The sequence below is a fragment of the Microchirus variegatus genome (genome assembly GCF_963457635.1).
Source record: "Microchirus variegatus genome assembly, chromosome: 11".
NCBI lineage: Eukaryota > Metazoa > Chordata > Actinopteri > Pleuronectiformes > Soleidae > Microchirus > Microchirus variegatus.
This window is the reverse complement of record NC_139812.1, coordinates 1980001-1999849: the sequence shown is the minus strand read 5'-3', so window position 1 is coordinate 1999849 and position 19849 is coordinate 1980001. Positions and strand designations below refer to the sequence as shown.

The following is a 19849-nucleotide window of genomic DNA, read 5'->3' as shown; positions in this document are numbered from 1 at the left end:
TGCACAAATGAACTGCCGATCCCATCACTAGTTTGGAAAGGCTGGACTGCTGCGTGATGAAGAGAAAGGCACACTCATTCTGAGACTGTTCAAGTCCGACACTGAAGAAGACCACTTCAGTGGTTTAAGTGTGCAGGAGGAAGATGAAGATTGATTACATGACGCAAAAACATACGTACAGTATGTCGACTGTTTCTTCTTTCTAATTTACGCAACAAGCATAATTTAATTTTACTTAGTTGTGGCCTGTCAACAGTTCAAAAGTTCCAAAACATATATCGTGTTATTTTTATCAATCCACTCTATTAGCATAGTAATTCTAGTATCCACAATAATCCATCACATTTTATTGGATGCTAGTCTCACTTTCCCACTGCAACGTTATCATAAATTTATCATAAATATTTGAACATGCACATAAGTTCCGCCAAAGAGGGGTCTAGATGGGGTCCACATTATTGGACACATATGAGGATTTAAAAATTATTTGAAAGTAATGCAATTGTTACTTTCCAAAGTAACTAGTTACTTTTAGAATGTGTAACTCAGTAACTACTTTAGTTACTTTCTGGGAGAAGTAACTAGTACTGTAACTAGTTACCTTTTTTAGAGTAACTTGCCCAACACTGAAGATGATAGGCTTAATCAGCATTGTGTGCAGTCATTTGACAGAGGTTTGAATGTAAAAAAAAACAAACACATTTGTTTATACAGTATGTAAAAGTTACGCACTACAGCTTTAACTCAGATTTTCAAGGTACGGGTACAAACGATAACCTTTCCATTCAGACACATTCTGTTTTGTAAATATCTGTTTTCTTTACACCTCTCATCACACTATATACAACGGAGAAAATGTATAAAGTCCTGTATCTCTATAAGCACTGTCACTTTAGTTGAGCACTTAATCCCGAACATACACAGTGTTGTTACTGATTTGTGTTTACAGTGTTTTGTGCTTTAGGTTTTAATATAAGGTCACATCTTATGTATTCTTAATTATTTAAGTTATTTAGAGAAAGTGCAATATTGATCTTTTTGATTCTGATATTTATGCTCTGTGTCTTACTACTTTGTTGTCTCTGTTGTGCTTTCTTCCTTGTGGAAATGACATATATTTCGATTTAATTGGAGTAAATTTGGTTTCATTTCCTTATTGCAATAGTTGTAGTAGAGATAGTAATAGCAGTGTTATCATTACTGTGGACACTAGCTGACTCCAACAGCAATGGGCATCCTGTAAATAATTAAATCACAAACAGGTAAGAGAAACGAGAGACAGAGTTTTCACTAATACTAAATAAAAAGTGTAAAAAAAAATCACGGGTGGAATTCAGATCCAAATGGTGGACGTCCTTTTGAAATGCGTCACTTTTCATCACAACTCTCCCTCCAGACTGTGTGATGAGGGGAATCCCCTGGATTGCTGAGTGCCTCCTCTGCACCACATTATCCAATTAGCAAACCACAGAGCGACTACTCTGATGGCAGATTACTGCTGGCTGTCTCCTTCTCTCTCTCTCTCTCCTTCTCTCTCTCACTCTCTCTCTCTATGTCCCCCTGTCCCTCTGACGTGGTAAGAGTGTAATGTGTCAGGTGGAAAGATAGCGAGATAAGAGAAATAAATGCTGATAGAAGGAGTGTGAAATAGAGATTGTATCAGGGACACAAACCAGGGCAAAGACGAGTCAAGACAGGAGTGTGACTGTAAGAAAAAAAAAACATGTTGTGAGGAATCAGCAAGAAAATTCAATGCATACAATGTTGTAAAGTCACTCTAAAGGTATGTTGAATTGCTCAAATGTAATTGTAATTAACATGACCACTGAATTAAATTCAGATCACATGGAATCACGTGGAAGCACGTGCTGTTGCTGCTGGCCTCAAATGTCCTTTAAATACTTTTGCACAAAAAGTTGTGACAATCACATTTATATATGAACCTGATTAACAGCTGATGTTATGGTGTCTATTTACATTTAATAGAGTAGCACCAATAAGATTTAAGTTTTTTGCAAACATTCATAATGCATACATTATAGTACAAGTACAATGTTTTATATGGATTACATCCTAATACACAGTGATAAAACACCCTCATGAGAAGGAAGGAAACATTCTCAGTGATCAATGGAATATGTGGACATCAGGTGCATGACAGGTTTGAATATATCTGACATATAGTTTAATTATTGAAACACCAAAGATCTATATGGATCTAAAGGCAGTGTTTTACTCCAACAAAAGTAAAAATGAAAATAAATAGATTACGTGATTTGTTTCACACATCATATCTTTTTACATTAAATTGTTGTAAAAAGTTGTCAACAAGAGCAGTTTTCATTTGAAATGTATCACATTTATACAATAAACTGGCAAAAACTACTGCCCTGAATGAGGTGCTCCACATGCATTTTGAATTATTTTTACTTTTAGATGATGTTTCAATCATTCTGTCTTTATCTAAATCACACATAAGGATACAAACAACGGTCTTTCAGGCTTTTACCAATGAGAGCAGAGACTCCATCTGAAGTGAAACAACCAATAAAAACAGAGACAATTTATTGGCATAAACTATTTGCAAATGATAGCAAAATAAGCAAAGTACATTATGATACAGAGAATATTGTATTCACAAAAGGTTCAAAAATGTTAAACATATTTCTACTAGATGTAGAAGAACAACAATAATGAACATACCTTAAAGCAAAAGTACACAACAAGAATAGATTTGATCTAAGTTATGAAAGAGACATTGTCAAATGAGACAACATGAACATGCGTCACCATATGTATGGTGCGGTGACACAGTAAATCTGGGTCAAACCAATAGTGTTTGTGCAGAGGTGACAGTATCAAGGCATCATTCCACAGATAAATGACAAACCTTTACACTCGTCTGAAATGTCATCACAGGTGCCACAGTCAAACAGGTTTCTGCCTCCCATGTGGAAAGACTCCTCTTCTCCTGTCTCAGTGTGGACCCATCTGGGTTTGGTGAGTGATTGCCTTCCACCACCAGAGGAGATTAGTCACATAAATTACAGCTAAACTCCCCTGATGGCTAAACCTGGTTTTCTGCAGCAGGAGACAGTCTCCTGCAACCAAGAGCTTAAGATGGAGACAACAGGTCATCAGTGCCGGATGAAATGTGGGAAATGAGCAATATTAATGTTGTAATGCAAATGACGTGTTTTCACCTCAGCGCTTAATTACTCCCCAGTGAACTGGACATGATGGTTTTCTGGACATAAGTGCCATTTTCACAATATGAATGGGGGAATAAACAGCTGTGGTTATGTAAATAAAAGTGACAATGCCGTTGGAAGTGTTTTGAAAGTTAAACTATGAGACTGTTTGGTTATTCTCTGTTTTCTCTGTGAAATATTTAATCGGTTTAAATTTGTTAAAGCTGCATTGCATTATGTTTGGTCATTTTTGTTGTCCTTTATGCTATTCTGCCTCTGTGTGGCCTTTGTGCACAGAAACTATTTAACATTTATTTATGTCATAATGTCAAGCAATACTATCAGACCTGACTGAGAAAGTGTTTGAGTGTACAGTGGGAAATAAGCGGGTGTTTTGAGCAGTCGAATTCACTTATGAAACATTATTCATGGCGTTTGCCTGTTCTCCCCGTGTGTGCATCAGTTTCCTCGAGGTTCTTCAGTTTCCTCTCCAGGGTGTATCTCACCTTGTCAGCACCAGCTCCCCCCCCGTAACCCTCATGTGGAGGATAAAGCGGTAGAATATAATTTTTATATTTAAAAGTTACACATTACTGTTTTAAAGTTGAAATCAAAGCCGCGGGTCATGCCATCACTTGGCCCAGACACCACTGGTTACCACTGGTCATGGTCCAGTATTGGTCTTTATGAATAAGACTCCAGCATTTAGCTGTATTCCATTTCACACAAACACAGCCACACACACTCACAGAGAATGACTCCACACACACAGTCCCTGGAGGTTCCTTTAAAGGAGGCCTTGTTTTTGGTGTGTGGCCCTCTGTACGGATCAATTAGACCACCAGAGCTCTTCATCACATCCTAAATTAACTAAACACATAAATACATTTGGCGTGCATTCAGCCCCATGGCAGACATTACGTACAGCAATGACATCTAGAGACTTTAATTTGTGCAACACACAACACACGCGCACACACGCTATCATTAACTCTTATTAACCAGCATTAGTCATGTTATACTCGACTCTGGGTCTCCTCCAGATTCTATCTATCTATCTATCTATCTATCTATCTATCTATCTATCTATCTATCTATCTATCTATCTATCTATCTATCTATCTATCTATCTATCTATCTATCTATCTATCTGTCTGTCTGTCTGTCTGTCTGTCTGTCTGTCTGTCTGTCTGTCTGTCTGTCTGTCTGTCTGTCTATCTATCTATCTATCTATCTATCTATCTATCTATCTATCTATCTATCTATCTATCTATCTATCTATCTATCTATCTATCTATCTATCTATCTATCTATCTATCCATCTATTTATCTACACATATGTTTGATCATAAAGGCACAGTCATGTATGTCATGTATTATAAATACAAATACTAATGAATCTGATATACTGTATCTATCTAACAGTTTTCACATGGGTGGTGGTCTGCTGTGCACTAAAATGATGCAAACAATTACAGTCACAGTGGAAATGCTGTCTTTTTTCACTGTCCTTTTGTAGGTTTCAAGCCATTTCTCTCACATGACTATAACCATCAAAGTCGGAACAAGGGTCTTTCTGCAGAGTTTGTATGTTCTCCCTGTGTATGGGTTTTTTCCGGGTTTCTCTGGTTTCCTTCCACAGTCCAAAAACATGTGATGTGGGGATTAGGTGAATTGGTCACTCTAAATTGACCGTAGGTGTGAGAGTGTGAGTGAATGGTTGTTTGTCTCTATATGTGGCCTTGCGATGGACTGGCGAACTGTCCAGGGTGTACCCCGTCTATCGCCCAATGTCTGCTGAGATAGGCACAACACCCCCTGCGACCCTCTGGTGGAGGATAAGGCTGTAGATAATGGATGGATGGATTGATGGATCACTGTAACCATCAAAGTCAGAACAAGGGTCTTTCTGCAAAGAGTTTGTATGTTCTTCCTGAGTACGGGTTTTCTCCGGGTTTCTCTGCTTTCCTCTCACAGTACAAAAACATGCAGATTTGGCAAAGATTAAGTAAATTGGACACTGTAAATTGACTGTTTAGTTTTTTGTTTCTTTATGTATCCCTGTGATGGACTGGCAAACTGTCCAGGGTGTACCACGCCTATCACTCTATGTCAGCTGAGATTGGCACCGGCACCCTCCGTGACCCTCATGTGGAGGATAAAGCAGTAGAAGATGGATGGATGGATGACTGTAACCTCGAGAGCCAGAGTGACTCCACCACTGTTCCTCCCCTGCTGCTCACAGATGTTTTAACAGTATTGCAGTAATCCAATCTGAGCACCTGTTATGGCATGATGACCTCACCTCGAACACACCCAACGTGCTGCAGTAAACGAAGGATAATGAGGTATCTGTTGTGCTTGTACAGACCTTGGAAAACAAGTTTCAACAAACATGACAACAAATTTGCCTTTTTGCTGACCTGGGCTTTCCTAAATTGTTAAGTATCTGTGTGTTACCAAAGAATCTGACAACCTGAAAGGCCCAACCCAGGTGGGACTTGAACCCACAATCCCCAGCTTCGGAGGCTGATACCTTGTCCATTAGGCCACTGGGTCTGCTTGTTCAGCAACCTTTATACAAATTTTGTACACCATAAAAAGGAGACAAAATGAACGGTGCAAAACTAAGGATTGTGTAAGTTAAAGATGTATGTACAGCACTATGCATAGCCACCATAACGTATTTTTAAGCAATGCAATAATGACCACGAATCATCATTTCTCGATCTATCTATCAATCTATAAATTCAAGGCATGTCTGTCTGTTAAACGCAAAACCGTTCAACATGTTAGAATTCCAGTCACCTACCAAGTCTTCAAACTTGGCAGGTGACCTACTAAAGGCACTGTGCCTGTTTCTTGTGTACTTTTGTGTTGGATTGTCATTAAACCTTTCCTAAAGCATCAAAGCTGGTGGTTGCCAAAGACTTTTGCACAGTACAGTATGCATAATTTATTATATCTAATACACATATGTCAAATAATTGGTATCATCAGTTAGAGTTTAACCTGTGATACCAGACACACTCCCTTTTGTAATATCATGTCTTTAACACGTCAGAGTTAACAGATGAATATATTGATAAGATACAGCAGCCTGACTCTCGCTCTCTCTCTCTGAGAGATGACACACCATACAGGGAATTCCACTGTTATTGTCTGGGAGAGGTAACTCAGTCAGACAATAAGTGTTGTTGCATGACATCCATCATACACATCAGCTCCTGTAACACCCAAACTCCTCATTTACCCCCAAATACAATATTTTTTATAAACACCTATTTCTGAATTCAATTTCTTCAGTTACATTATACATACTGTGTGGAACCTGTCCACGTGTTTGTCAATTAACAATATAAAACTAGTTTATTTTCCTTTTCTTTTCTTTTTTTTTAAACAACAGATTGACCTGAATATATTATCATCTCAGTGTATACCTGTGTTGATTCCTTCCAGCAGCTCCAGGAGAAATACAGACTATATCAAAGACAAAGTTTGAATATTTGTGTGTAGACCCAGCTCCATAATTTTGAGTCTGCATCACCTGACAGACCTCAAGTACTCAAGTGAAGGTTGTGCATTTTCAGTGATATATGAAACACTGATGCGTCATATCAATCAATCAATCAATCTTTATTTATATAGCCCACAGTTTACAAAACATAGTTTGTCTCACGGGACTTCACAGGGTTGGTAACATCCTCTGTCCTTAGACCTTCGACCAGGGTAAGGAAAAACTACCAGGGAAAAAAACCCTTGTAAAAGGGAAAAAGGGTAGAAACCTTAGGGAGAACCACAGGTGAGGGATCCACTCCCTGGACGGACAGACGTGCAGTAGATGTTACCCAAAACATACAATACACAATGACAAGAATAAAAAGTGAAAAAAAGTCTTTAAATGCCAGGATCATCTGGATCACTGGGTTTATCACAGCCTGTAGTGAAGACTGTTGTGGTCAGAGACTTGGGGATGACGGAGTCTTCTTTCCTGTCCTGACCTCATGTCGTTCACTGGTGTCAGCAGAACTGTAAGAGATTAAAATCAGTTAGAGATGTGCTATATGTAGATTTATGTGCTACATCTCATGGGGGTACATCGGGTAAGTGGTGAGGGATGAAAAATCGAGGACGGGGTAGAGAAAGTGCGGCTCGTGCAAAGTCTGTGTGCTCATTCTAAGTGCATGATGGGAAATTCCCCCAGCAGTCTAAGCCTATGGCAGCATAAGATAGACTATTCTAATCAGGACATACCTGATCTAGCTTCGACTATAGGCTATGTTATGTCATAGATAATTGAAGATGAACAGTATAAAGGGAAACTGGGCCAGGGAGGCACTGTTTGACACAGGTTACACTACTCAAAGGTTGAACTATAACAACAATTCTCCCAAGAATGTAACGCTTATGTGGGAAGAGTGACAGAGGCAGATATATACGAGGACACCCTTTTAGTTTCACCCTTTTAATTTCCACCCTTGTCCGTCCAAATGTCTGTGCAGCACTGCTTATAGGGAGCATATTCCATTTCTTTCCTGGCACCAGGTCTGTCCGTCCTCTTTGCAGGAGAGGATGAAGTGGAGCTGGAGCAGACTGATGTTGGGAGTTTGCAACATCTGTGTGAAGGCAGCCAATCGTCGCCCGCGTTCTCTTCTCCTCGCCGATGATTGGCTGACTCGTGGAGGAAGAGGGTGTCGGGATAGCAAAGATGTCCGCGCTCTTTTGAAAACCTGCTGTAGCCAAATCCGCAGTTTGGCTCCTGCTCCGGGTTGTTTTCATGTCGTTGCCAGCGGAGACTCATCCAAAGCGAAGACAAGGACTCCGCGACAAGAGCCAGACTATTCCTTATTAACAGGTTAGCGGCAGAGACGCGGCAACTTCTAAGCTAGCTTAAGCTAGCCGAAGCGTTAGCTTCCAGGCTAACCGAGTCTGATTAATCAACCTACTTTATGGAGTTTTAGCAGGAGCATGCACATGCTAACTTTTCAGTCTCATAGCAAACATTAACTGTGGGCGTGTTCATTTATTTTGTACTGCTGCATTATGTTCATCGCTACACGTGTTTGCTATAAATGGGGCAATATGGAATCCAGCTTGTCATTACCTAGCACGACATATTTACTACGGCTGGATTGTCATGGATTCATATAGCTACTTGTTTTAATGACAACTATGAATGCATTAGCCTCTCATTTAATTAATGCTTTAGTGTATGCTTCTTGAGCTTAAAGGTGTTTCACTGTGTCTTTTATTTGGCACGCCAGTTCTTGCTAACTGTAACACTTTTACTAAGGCTGTTGCTCAGCCTCTTCTATCTATTCATGTTTTGATTAAAAGTGGCTGGTGTTACACATACATAAAATAGAACGTAGGCTTCACTTGCATGTGAAGTAGAAAGTACACGGGCAGTAAATTGATATAATACTGTACAACAGTTGTATTGTTTACATTGAACACCTAATAATGTAAGTAATATTTTATAGGAACATCCTGCAGTCCAGTTTCTCCGCTTGAGGAAAAACAACAACAAACAATACCAACTTATTTTGAGCATGTTTCTGTCTTCTTCATCCCCTGTTCTTCCCAGAAATAATGCTGATATCCGTAACTCATGTCGGAAGTCGTATATGAAGAGACAGCCACGATGATCGCCGCAGGGGAATTGCAGTCTTTTGTCCCATTTGGACGTGAGCACTGCAGGAACCATCCAAATGCCTTCAACCTGCAGCTCAGAGAGCTTCAGCCTGCCTCCGAGCTCTGGTCCTCAGATGGTGCCGCAGGGTTGGTGGGATCCCTGCAGGAAGTTAGTCTACAGGAGAGGGAAAGGGTGAGATTTTATAGTTTGGTTCTATAAAATGGTTCTAATATTGTAGCTACTGAAGTAAACAATAATATTTAAAAATGGGAGTAGTGCAATGTAAGGATCTAACCTAAAATAAAAAGAAAAACAATGGAAAAATGTATTCAATAATTGAATATATGTTAATGCAAGACATAATTGCACAAATTGCTGAATATTCTGTACTATCTTCATGTTGTTTTACCTTTACTACCTGTGCTTTCACTGGAAACAGGAATGTTGGCAGCTTAGAAAAGGCTGCATTGGCGTGAGGGAAGAGGATGTGGAGTTTGAAGAGGAGCTCTACACAGCAGGAAATGTAGTCGTCTGGAGCCAGGGAGGTCGCACCCAAGCCTCCAACGTATACAAGGCCTTCACTGTTGATAGCCCAGTGCAACAGGTCTGGATGTCTCATTCTTATAAGTATTTCATTCTTTAAATGTTACACCTTTAAGGGATATAATATGGAACATTTCTGCATCAAATTATCTAAAAACCATAAGACTGATATATATTGATATATGAGATATATGTGTTGAGTATTGTACTTGCATTAGCCAAAAAGTTTAAAACAATCATTAAATCCATAAAAATCCTCAATGCTATTCACGTTAACTGCTGTTAAAACTTCTCGCATAATGTGCAGACAGACATGGAAACTCAAAGTCATCAAGTTACTGTAGGTCTTTAAATTAATGAGGTGTCAGTGAAATGTGGGTCCTTTTCCTTGGTAACAGAAAACAATGGATGTGAATGCAATAGTAAAAATGATTTCTCACCATGCCATCTAATTTGGGATATATTGGGGCAATGTTTCAAGCTATCTTTTTTTTCCCATCTGCAGGCCTTGTGGTGTAACTTTGCTGTTCCTCAGGACAAAAAAGATGGTACTGTATATTGCACATTTCTGATGCACTTATTGTTTCAAGTTATATTAACATTTTCTGTTCTGGTGAGATTTTCCCCAATGAAATTGAAACATATTTACTGTTGTTTTGTAGAGGAGTTATTGGAGCAGACTGTATGCATCATCCAGAGCAGCTGTGTCAATGTACACACTGTGACTGGGAAGGATTTCATCTCACCACTTCCGTTCCAGGTGCGTGTTTAAAATGATTTTAGCAGAAGTCTATAAAAACACATTCATTACTAAAGGGATCAAGTAAAACTGAAAAATGAGTATTGACCTAATTTTGCCATACATGTCAGACATGCATCTCACGTCCAACCTATTCTCTCCTTTAGGTCTCAGATGTTTGGGCAACCAAGTTTGGACTATTACTAGAACGAAAAAACACAGTGTCTGACACACAACTCAGCCTCCCTGGGTACACAAATAATTTTTACATTAAGACTGCTTGTCAAACAGATGCATTGTCATTTGTCTGTATAGTGACGTAATTGCATTTTTTTCCCCCATCAGAGAGCCTTTGCCCACTGTATTCAGCATGCTGCATCCTCTAGATGAAATTGCACCGGTAGTGTGTAAGCCTGCAGGTATGACATACACAGTCACTCATACCTTCTTGAATGAGTTATAATAAGCAACATGTTCTTACCTGAGTATATATATATATATGTGTTTTCCAGGTCAGTTTGAAAGCTCCCATGTGCAGTATGCTTCTGACCCCACCATGAAGATTGTGTTCAGCAGTGCACAGCCCTCTCTAGTTGTCACATATGACACAATACAGGGAAGTCACATTGTATGGGCTTTGCGCAAGGTTACTCATGATGTGAGTAAACTCTGTCACGCACACTCACACACACTAGTCATGGGCCAGTAACGGGTTTAAAAAGCATACCACGACTTTACAAAGTCAAGGTATCAAAACAACTAAAATGTATCTACCACACCGTTCCATACCAACTTTAATCTCTCTGGTTTGGTGTCTGCGGGGTTCGGTCATTTATGTTTTCAATGGTATGACGAATGAAGAAAGTGACATTTCATAGCTGTTATCCCAATACTATGACCTTTTAGCTTCAGGTTATCACATCATCAGAATATCATACTGTCCCATCCACACACATACACAGCTGTAGCCACAGATGACCTGCTTCTGATTTTGCATCTTGCCTTCACCAGGAGCGTTCAGCAGTCCTGCGTTGTCCGGCGGAGCCAGTTGGCACACCGTTGGGTCTGATGGCCTCGGGCTTCCTGACCTCTCACCTCCGTAACATCCCCCGCCTGGACTCCCCTGGTGGGAGTGGAGCAGCTGGGCTTGGTCCTGGAACTGGAGCAAGGTAATGAAATTGAAGAGTGTTTAAAGCACATAGAGCGGCAATGGTTATTTGAGTTGGTGATCAGTCGATGTAGTAAAATGTGCACTTTATCAATTAACAGTTTGTTGTTTTTCATTATTTTATGCAAAATGCTAAATTTTCTCCAGCTTCTCAAATAAGATGATGGATTTTACTGTATTAATGCGCAGGTGGTTGAACTAATCGTACAAGATGTCAACACCAATTTTTATTTCACATGGAAGTAAAATTGAGATTAAACAAGTGAGACCTAGACAAGACAGGATCGGTATATCATTAAAAGTAATTCACTAAAAATGGAGAATAAATAAACAAAGACTTGTGAATCATGCAGTCAATTTATGTGATTATCTAAAAGAAAATCAAGTACAGAAAAGACAGAGGAAATTTGAATAAATGTGAAATGTACCAATTGTTACATGACTTAAATGGACCTGATGTTTTTTTGTTTTTTAAGCACGGGCTCTCCACTCAACTACAGCACTTTGCACAGCCATCAGAGCAGGATCTTGACATCCTCACCAGGGGTACATTCCCGCGTGCATTCCCCAAGTATATCCAACATGGCTGCTCTCAGGTGAGTTTGACTTCAAAGAAAGTTAGTTATTTTTTAAATAATAAACAGTTATGCAGCATATGACAGCAGAGGACAGGACAAATAAAGATCCTGAATAAAATGTGTCTTACACTGTACTTGTAAATATCTCTCCATAACGCAACTGTGCACTATTTTCACACCTGCTATCCCTCTATCCCAGCCGTGCTCACTCCCCAGGGATGGCGGCTCCATCCTTTTCAGGAGTGGCTCGTTTCAGCACGTCTTTCAACACCCCACCCCCCAAGGGCCACCATGGATTGTTAACCTCTCCTAACAGCACAGTCAATGAGACGATGCTGGTGCCAGAGATGAAGCCCATCAAGCCTGACCTCTGCATGGAACAGCTATGGAGTGAGACAGTTTCAGCTGGATGTCACAGGTCAATACATTATACCAAGAGTGGACCCTACTGAACATCTCTACTGGCCTCTTATATTGATGCAGTATAGTATAACTCGTAAAATATTTTTGTTGAAAACAGCACGTTTTCTCACCTTGTTTGCTTCTGTAGGGAGATGAGCAGCCAGGCGTCTAAAGTATTTCTGACCTCTGACGTCTGTGAAAACCGCTATCTCTGTTTCCTGGTGGAGTCTCACCAACAACTCAGGTCAACCAACTAACATGATCTATTCCTACTTAATGTATGTTATACACAAATGTCTATAGTATACTATAAAAAAGTATAGAAAAGTGTTTCAGAGAAGTCTTAACAGTAGCTAAACAATTTGTGTCAATCCTTCTACCCTTCAAGTACATAAAACATCTGAGAAATCACTTAAAACACATAAAATGTAACATTGAACTTGCATTGAAGTTTTATTTACAATGTAACATCTTTTTTTCTATTTTTCCACAGATGTGTGAAGTTTATTGAGAGCAATGATACGCCTCAGCTCATCTTTACCTGTGTTACATCCATCCCTGCCAAAGATGCAGAACCTCTGCAGGTATATAAGTCATACATAATCTAGGCAAAGGCCATAAATATCCACACAGACTTCTATTTCTTTCAGTGAAATGCAAATTATTTTAACATCAGGAATTGGAAGAACAGAGAGGTTTGGTAGTCGGCTGATAATAAAGTGTTAGTCTGACATTGCTGTTTCTATGACACTGTCTCTCCAAATTATAGAAATGTTCAGTTAACTTTGTGGCCTGATTCAAACAATGCAATGATATTGTTTGCATCACTGAAACACCGGCATATAACGAGAAATGTGTGGGAAGTGGGAAGTTTAAGATACTGAGCAGGAGGCTTTACTGAATCCTCTTTAATGCTCCAGATTGTTTATTTGTTCCCACTCATCTTCTTACGCTTTGTCCTCCACATGAGGGTCGTGGGGAGCACTGGTGCCGATCCCAGCTGACATAGGGACTCGGCATGGCTCGACTCTGTTTTATTTGCTTTTCCATTAGCGTTGGTACCTGGTACTTTTTTAATACCTGCTTTGGTGAGGTCCCAAGCGAGCTGAGCCGAAACTAAATGTGATGTTGACAGACAGTCTGCCACTGTTTGGTAGAGTGTCGGCACTGGAAGAGTCATGAGTGCTAAGTCTGACGCAGGACTGAAACTGAACAATGTCGAACTGTAGATCAGTTAAAAAAGACTTATTTTCATGAAGACGTGTTAATCTCCAACATATAGCAATGAAATGTCTAAAATCGCAATGTTTAATAGAGGAGTCTGTAGTATTTAGCGACCGCATTGTAAAGTGGCGATTGTGAGCGACGAGCCGCATCACAACCCCTTCCTTTGTATTTCAGTTCAGTGACTGTGTCAGATGGATTCTGTGCTCTAGTCATGCAGGTAATCCTGAACGATTCTGTGATTTTTTTTTTATTATCTGAGTCTAATGATTCAGTTACACCAGAAACAACTGCCTTACAAGTCACTATTCACTAGTTTGTTTGTGTTCGGCGTATATAATGACACCCTGGCAGATTCATGCAGCCATTTTATGATGACTCATGAAACAATAACAAACTGAGTAGACTCGAACCGTGCCACGACAAGTCGTGCTGGAACTGTATAGTGGAAAAGCTCCAATAGAGACAAACAACCATTCACTCTCACACATACGATCAATTTGCCTAATCCCCAAATCTGCATGTTTTTGTTCTGTGAGAGGAAACTGGGGAGTCTGGAGAGAAAATCCACACACAGACACATTGGGAGAACATGCAAACTCCATGCAACATGACTGGCTCGCGTACCCAGGTCTTATTGCTGCAAAGGCAAGAGTGTTAATCACTACACCGACAGTGTGTTTATTTGTTCCCTCTGATATAATTAGTTCTGTAATTTCCTCCATTACCTACAGAAACCACTGTGGATATACTTATCTGAGCTAAAACTCCTGTCTCAGGAGTGTAATGCTCATCATCACTCGATACTGTATATCAGTGAGGTTCTTTTTTGCGAGTTGTACTGTGAAACAAGGTTGTTGTTTTAACAATTTCTGCTCACAGTTTCAGACCTTTTATTTCAGTTCTAAATGTATTTTTATACTTTTGGTTTTCTATCATTGCCAGAGATATTTGAAAAGATGATTTGATGTTTTGTAAAAGCTAAGGATTCATTGTTGGATGCAGGATTTTTCAGCTGTTAATACAGGCTAATACAGACGCTGATGTGTCTCTGTACTTCATAAAAGAACAACAAAAAAAACCACATAATCTCTATTGGCTATACATGGGATAAATCATTAGTTTCATTACTAAATTAAAAATAATTGTTTATAATGTTGGTTTTAACATTAACATTTAACATTTGACTTTGACGTTCACAGACCATAGATGGCATGCTGGTTCTGGAAGCTTGTGGCAGTCTGGTTCTCTACACAGGAATCACCAGAGTATGGACAGACTCAAACCTTTAACACGTGATACTTATTAATGCGCATTTTTAGTCTTTTAAGTTGGTGAAATCACTGAATTACTTTCTTGGTTTTCCGTTAGGTCAGTAAGGTTTTTGTCTCTGGACTCCTGTTACCCACTTTCTCCTTGAACAACCAGCCCCCTCATCTCAGCACACCAATGGAGAATGTGAGCACACCAGCAAATGCTGGCAGCAGACACCTGCAAAGACTGGATGAGGTACTACCATGTTGTGTATACATTTTGTTCTTTACACATTATACATTTATATTTTTCCTACCTGTGGTATCTGCATTCAGGTCTCAGCTGTAGATCAGTTTTCTTGTCTTGAGAAACAATTTCCACAGACCAAGATAACCTTGTCATAATAAACATGGAGGATTGATTTGGCTCACTGTTTAGTTCTGCAATCTGCTGTATAAAAATGATCAGGAAATCATTGCTCAATATTGTTATACCCATGTTTACCTTGCCGTACCATTTTTTTCATTCACATCTCACGTCTCCTCCTGTCTTCCTGTTTTCTTGAGGCTGTGATGCCTTCACCAGTATCAGAACTGAGGGGTCCGAACATGAAACACCTTGAATCTTCATTTTTGGAAGATTACACCTTCCAGCAAACCATGCCCTACATCCGTGCCTTGAGGGATCCTGTCTGCAACCGTGTCACCCTGGTAGGTTGGTTTTTGTGTGTTCCAAAAGAGAACCCTCACCATAACTCCAGCACTTTAGTACACTGTGGAAAGAGTTGTCTGTTTCACTTTTTCCTTACTTAAATGAAGATAGGAGATCATTTTCGGGACATGTTGGTAACTGATACCACAGTTATCCTGGCTGAATCAGTTCAGGGGCAAGATGTCTGGCACACACTGAAGAAGTAATACATTCAAATCACACTGACCATCAATGACATTCAATAGGCTTAGGTTGTTCAAATGGAATCATCTTTTTTAATGTGCCTGATAACAGACAAAGGATGTTTGTCGTTCATTCAATGGAGGGTAGATGTGCATCAAAGAGTGCTTCTGCTTAAGCTCACTTTAGGTAATGCTTCTGTCATAATCTATTCTAGTTCCAGTAAGAGCCTAAATATATTGTTTCTTGTCAGTTGTGTGTGAGAGAGATTCAGATCCTATTATTAATTGTGAATGAAAGCTACAAAGCTGTGTGAATGTTTGCGTCAGGGGTTATTCTTGTCAGACTTGATGTTGGTGTGTGTGTGAAGACATATTGATATATGAATAAAAGTATTTGTTCCGGTGCAGAACTTTATTTTATGTTACTGTGTTTTAGAGGTATGACCTCTCCTTGTGATTAACAACAAGCTTCTTTTTCACATCTTATGATGGCCAGATACCATTGAGGTGGTGTCTTGATTATTCTGTACACTGGTTCACTGATGTAAGTGTTCAATCATTTTCTTTTTCTAGGAACTCAACAGTGGCACGATGGCGAGGATCTGTATCCCAGAGATTGCTACTTCCGAGCTGGGTGAGTTTCACCGAAGCCACAAACACATTTGTACCTCCAAATGAGCTACCGTCACCTCAAACTCAACATTATTAACATCCAGCTCTTTATTCTTAGAGAGACTGTTGAATTTTTGTCAAAAATTACAGAACAAACCAGAAACACTTTTGTGTTTTTCTGAGAAAAATCAGACATGCCATTGTTTTATTTAAATTCTTATTCTTATCCCTTTTCTGCATCAAAATCTTAATGGACTATAAATAACAAAAAACATATTTACATACATACAAGGTCTTAATTATGTCCCAGTGGAGCCTTACATATTTACACTGCAAAGTTTATACAAGACATGTAAATAAATAACTACTGAGTGAAGTGTAGCGCTAAAACACCGGTTCACATGAGAAATATCATATGGGTTATGCGTGGGAACCTCAGGTAATTAGCAATCAACAGGATCACTCTTCTTTAGATCAATAAGGTTTACATGCTTTCATTTTTTAAACATGTGTTAAGGCGGTTATTCAAATGAAGTTACGCAGTTAGAGCACAAACCACCCTGGTTTATTATTACTTGATGAAGCTCATACTGTACTTTATTGTACTGCGTAGGATGGAACAATTTGGCATGTTATTGGGATTGCAATTTTATTTACTGTATTGTTCTTGAAGTCGCTGTAAAGTGATATAAATATCTCCTCTAAGGTTGTACCACACAGGAAAATCTTTTAATACCCACCTCATCAAATTTGAATGATTTTGAAAAGGTGCCAAGTGTTTCAAAATTAGCTCTCAAAGCATGTAAAATTCACCATCATTCTCTGCTCAGAGACTCTGGGGGCGTGTCCACTGAAGGAACTGAACACACAGTCACAGCGTGACCTAAACTCTGTAAATTTGTTTGTCAGGGTTTGTATGGAATATGAACATAAACACACCAGGTATCAAACGTCCTCTTCAATTAACTTGTATACAAGAGACCTTCTGGATTTTCTTGTGTAGTAGACTTCGTCATATTTTGTTACACAGTGTGATTGGTAGTCACTTACTCCATTAAGATGTTTCATCTTCAGCTGTCAGACCAAGACATCTTGTGACAAATGATCAATGATAAAAGAGCCGGCTGGATGTTTGTTTTTTGGATGGTGACCACTGAAACTTTACGCCTGTGTCCAAGGACTCTAATTATCAAGTTTTGAGCAGCAAAGTATAAACCTGGCTTTAACAGGACAATAAAATCCATTAGAATACAATTTTTGGAGGATGATCCTTTTGTCATTTTTTTTAACCCTGGGTCAGTTTCCTGCATCTGCTCTGAGCGTGGGCCTTGAATTAAGTTTTTCATTCACCTTTTAACTTTTTTAAAGCTTGCTCTTTTAAATAAAGTCATAAGCAGCATTGGGTGTGCGTTTTACCGTGTGTGTCATTTCCTCTCTGTCTTTGCCATGCTTTGCACCCCATTATTTACTAATCGATCCCAGTCGAAGCTCTGTCCCTTTAATGAGATGGCATTTATCCCCCTCTTCTCTGACCTTTCCCACTCTGGCTGTCAAATTAAGACAGCCCGGTGATGTTGATTAGGAATCTGATTGGTCAGAGTTGTTAGGAAACACAGTATAACTAATTACAGTCGAATTGGTGCTTGATTTTAAATTTCCTTCTTTATTTTTCTGATCTTAAGGGGACGAGGATGTTAAATAGATGACATTTGATTTCGACGGTAGAAACGCAAACACTGCTCTCCTGAAAAGTTATGTCCCAGTGTCCGTGTTTATATATATATATATATATATTTTTTAAACTTTGAAAGTGCTGCTGTGTGTTTCTCCAGAATGTCTTGGTATTACGATAAATATAATATAATGGTAAAATATATGATCTAAATAAGCATGGCAGAAGAAAGCGCAAAACATCTATGACTTATTCTTGCTGATTGAAACAAACAATACAGGAACAAGTTTTTTCCCCCATTGAAACAAATTGGTTAAAAAAAAGTGTATTTTATTATTTCTATTTAATTTAACCTGGAGAATCCCATTTTTCCTTTTTCAAGGGAAGCCTGGCCAAGATAGGCAGCAGCAAATATAGAACTTTCAACAGATTTACACATTTACACAGTTAAAACACAAGCAGACAAACCAGATAACATTTACAAGCAGATTATCAAAAACAATTGGCCTCAAGAACTCTTGGATTTGAAAGGGCTCAATGAAATTCACTCGGTTAGTTTCCAGTCTTTTTGCAAAATATTCCATACAAAAGTTGTGGAATGGACAAAAGTCCATTTACCCAATTCAGTACGGGCAGTATGGTACTTTTTGAGTGCCTTACACTCAAACACAATAATAAAAGTAGTAGTTGGGAGTAAGTTCATGATTTCTTTTTTGTTAACTGACTAACTTGATGTCTTCATGTCTACATTCCGTCTTCATAACCCTGTTCTTCTCTGATTTATTTCAGTGAGGAAATGCCTTCAGGCGATTCGTTTTATCCTGCCAAAGGAAGCTGCCATGAAGGTTTGTCTCGCTCAGTGTTTTCTCTCACAGAACGCGGCATATATACAACTTTAGAAACCTGTGGACAAACCTAAATAAATACAGTTGTGTTGTTTTTTAGGTAAGACAATTCAACACTATGCCTGGAATATAGCATTATCTTTTCTATTATCACTCTATTTGTGATTAACAATGATCTAAATCTGAATGTATATATTTTATAGATTTGAAATACATTTGTTATACTTGAGAAACTATATTAACATTAATTTCAAGTTGGCGAGTTTAGAAATAATGTAAAACAAACTGTTGACTTATATTGTGCAGGTTTTGGTGAAGTGGTATAATATCTACAACGCCCCCGGTGGTCCCAGCGCTCATGCAGAGTGGAACCTGTTTGTCACCTGTTTTATGACACTGATGGGCTACAACACCGAGCGACTCACTTGGACAAGAAACGTAAGTGTGCCGAACAGCCTGAAAAGCCTATTTTTCACTTTGATCACTCACCTGTGATTGTTGACCTTGTCCTCTGTCCTCCACATTGTTTCTCCAGCTGCATTTTGAAGTGCCTCTCTCTCCGGTGATTGCAGCCAAGAAAGCACGGCCCTCTGATGGAGGCTCTGATGAGGTGTGTGTTTGAAGTATGATGTGTTTTGATGCTTGTGGCATATTTATCTCTAAAGACCGTCAGTGGTGTCTACTTTAAGGTAACTACAAGACTTGTAATCTGTGAAGGCAACACCTTTGTTGGAATGAGGGGATTGTACTACATTTCATGTCGAGCATCCCTAATAATGAAGGAATGGTTTCCAGAGTGGGTGTCAGAACAAGCCCTTGACTCTTAAGAGAGTTAACCCACCTTTTGACAGGCTTCTGTCTCTTCCCTCTGCAGGACTGGGACTATTTGTTGGGATCTCATTTTCACCGTCAGATGAATTTCCAGCCTGTATCTGGTCCAGTGGACTCCACAGAAACTGCAGGCCTGTCCTTTGTATGTAAATCGTTTGCTTTGTTTGCTCTCTATATGTTTGATATTTCTTAATCCATGTTTTTACTCCTCCTCCTCTTTGAGTTAGACTGCATTCACCCTAGTGCTTAGTCTAAAGATTGT

The 19849-nt window shown here is 39.2% G+C and overlaps 1 protein-coding gene across 1 annotated transcript in view; it reads left to right on the top strand.

The window, feature by feature from the left end:
* Positions 1 to 7927: 7927 nt before the first annotated feature.
* Positions 7928 to 19849, top strand: part of anapc1 (anaphase promoting complex subunit 1) — a gene marked incomplete at its 3' end in the record, with an annotated part of 40087 nt that continues 28165 nt past the window's right edge. Inside the window, exons 1-21 of the mRNA XM_083897205.1 lie at positions 7928 to 8046; positions 8779 to 9018; positions 9266 to 9430; positions 9875 to 9917; positions 10032 to 10129; positions 10276 to 10358; positions 10454 to 10527; positions 10621 to 10766; positions 11120 to 11277; positions 11753 to 11872; positions 12054 to 12272; positions 12405 to 12500; positions 12750 to 12840; positions 14683 to 14748; positions 14852 to 14989; positions 15301 to 15444; positions 16201 to 16261; positions 18701 to 18756; positions 19063 to 19194; positions 19292 to 19366; positions 19631 to 19729. Coding sequence (XP_083753331.1) covers positions 8803 to 9018; positions 9266 to 9430; positions 9875 to 9917; positions 10032 to 10129; positions 10276 to 10358; positions 10454 to 10527; positions 10621 to 10766; positions 11120 to 11277; positions 11753 to 11872; positions 12054 to 12272; positions 12405 to 12500; positions 12750 to 12840; positions 14683 to 14748; positions 14852 to 14989; positions 15301 to 15444; positions 16201 to 16261; positions 18701 to 18756; positions 19063 to 19194; positions 19292 to 19366; positions 19631 to 19729 — 2280 coding nt within the window. The 5' untranslated portion in view covers positions 7928 to 8046; positions 8779 to 8802. The remainder of the gene's footprint in view (positions 8047 to 8778; positions 9019 to 9265; positions 9431 to 9874; positions 9918 to 10031; positions 10130 to 10275; positions 10359 to 10453; positions 10528 to 10620; positions 10767 to 11119; positions 11278 to 11752; positions 11873 to 12053; positions 12273 to 12404; positions 12501 to 12749; positions 12841 to 14682; positions 14749 to 14851; positions 14990 to 15300; positions 15445 to 16200; positions 16262 to 18700; positions 18757 to 19062; positions 19195 to 19291; positions 19367 to 19630; positions 19730 to 19849) is intronic.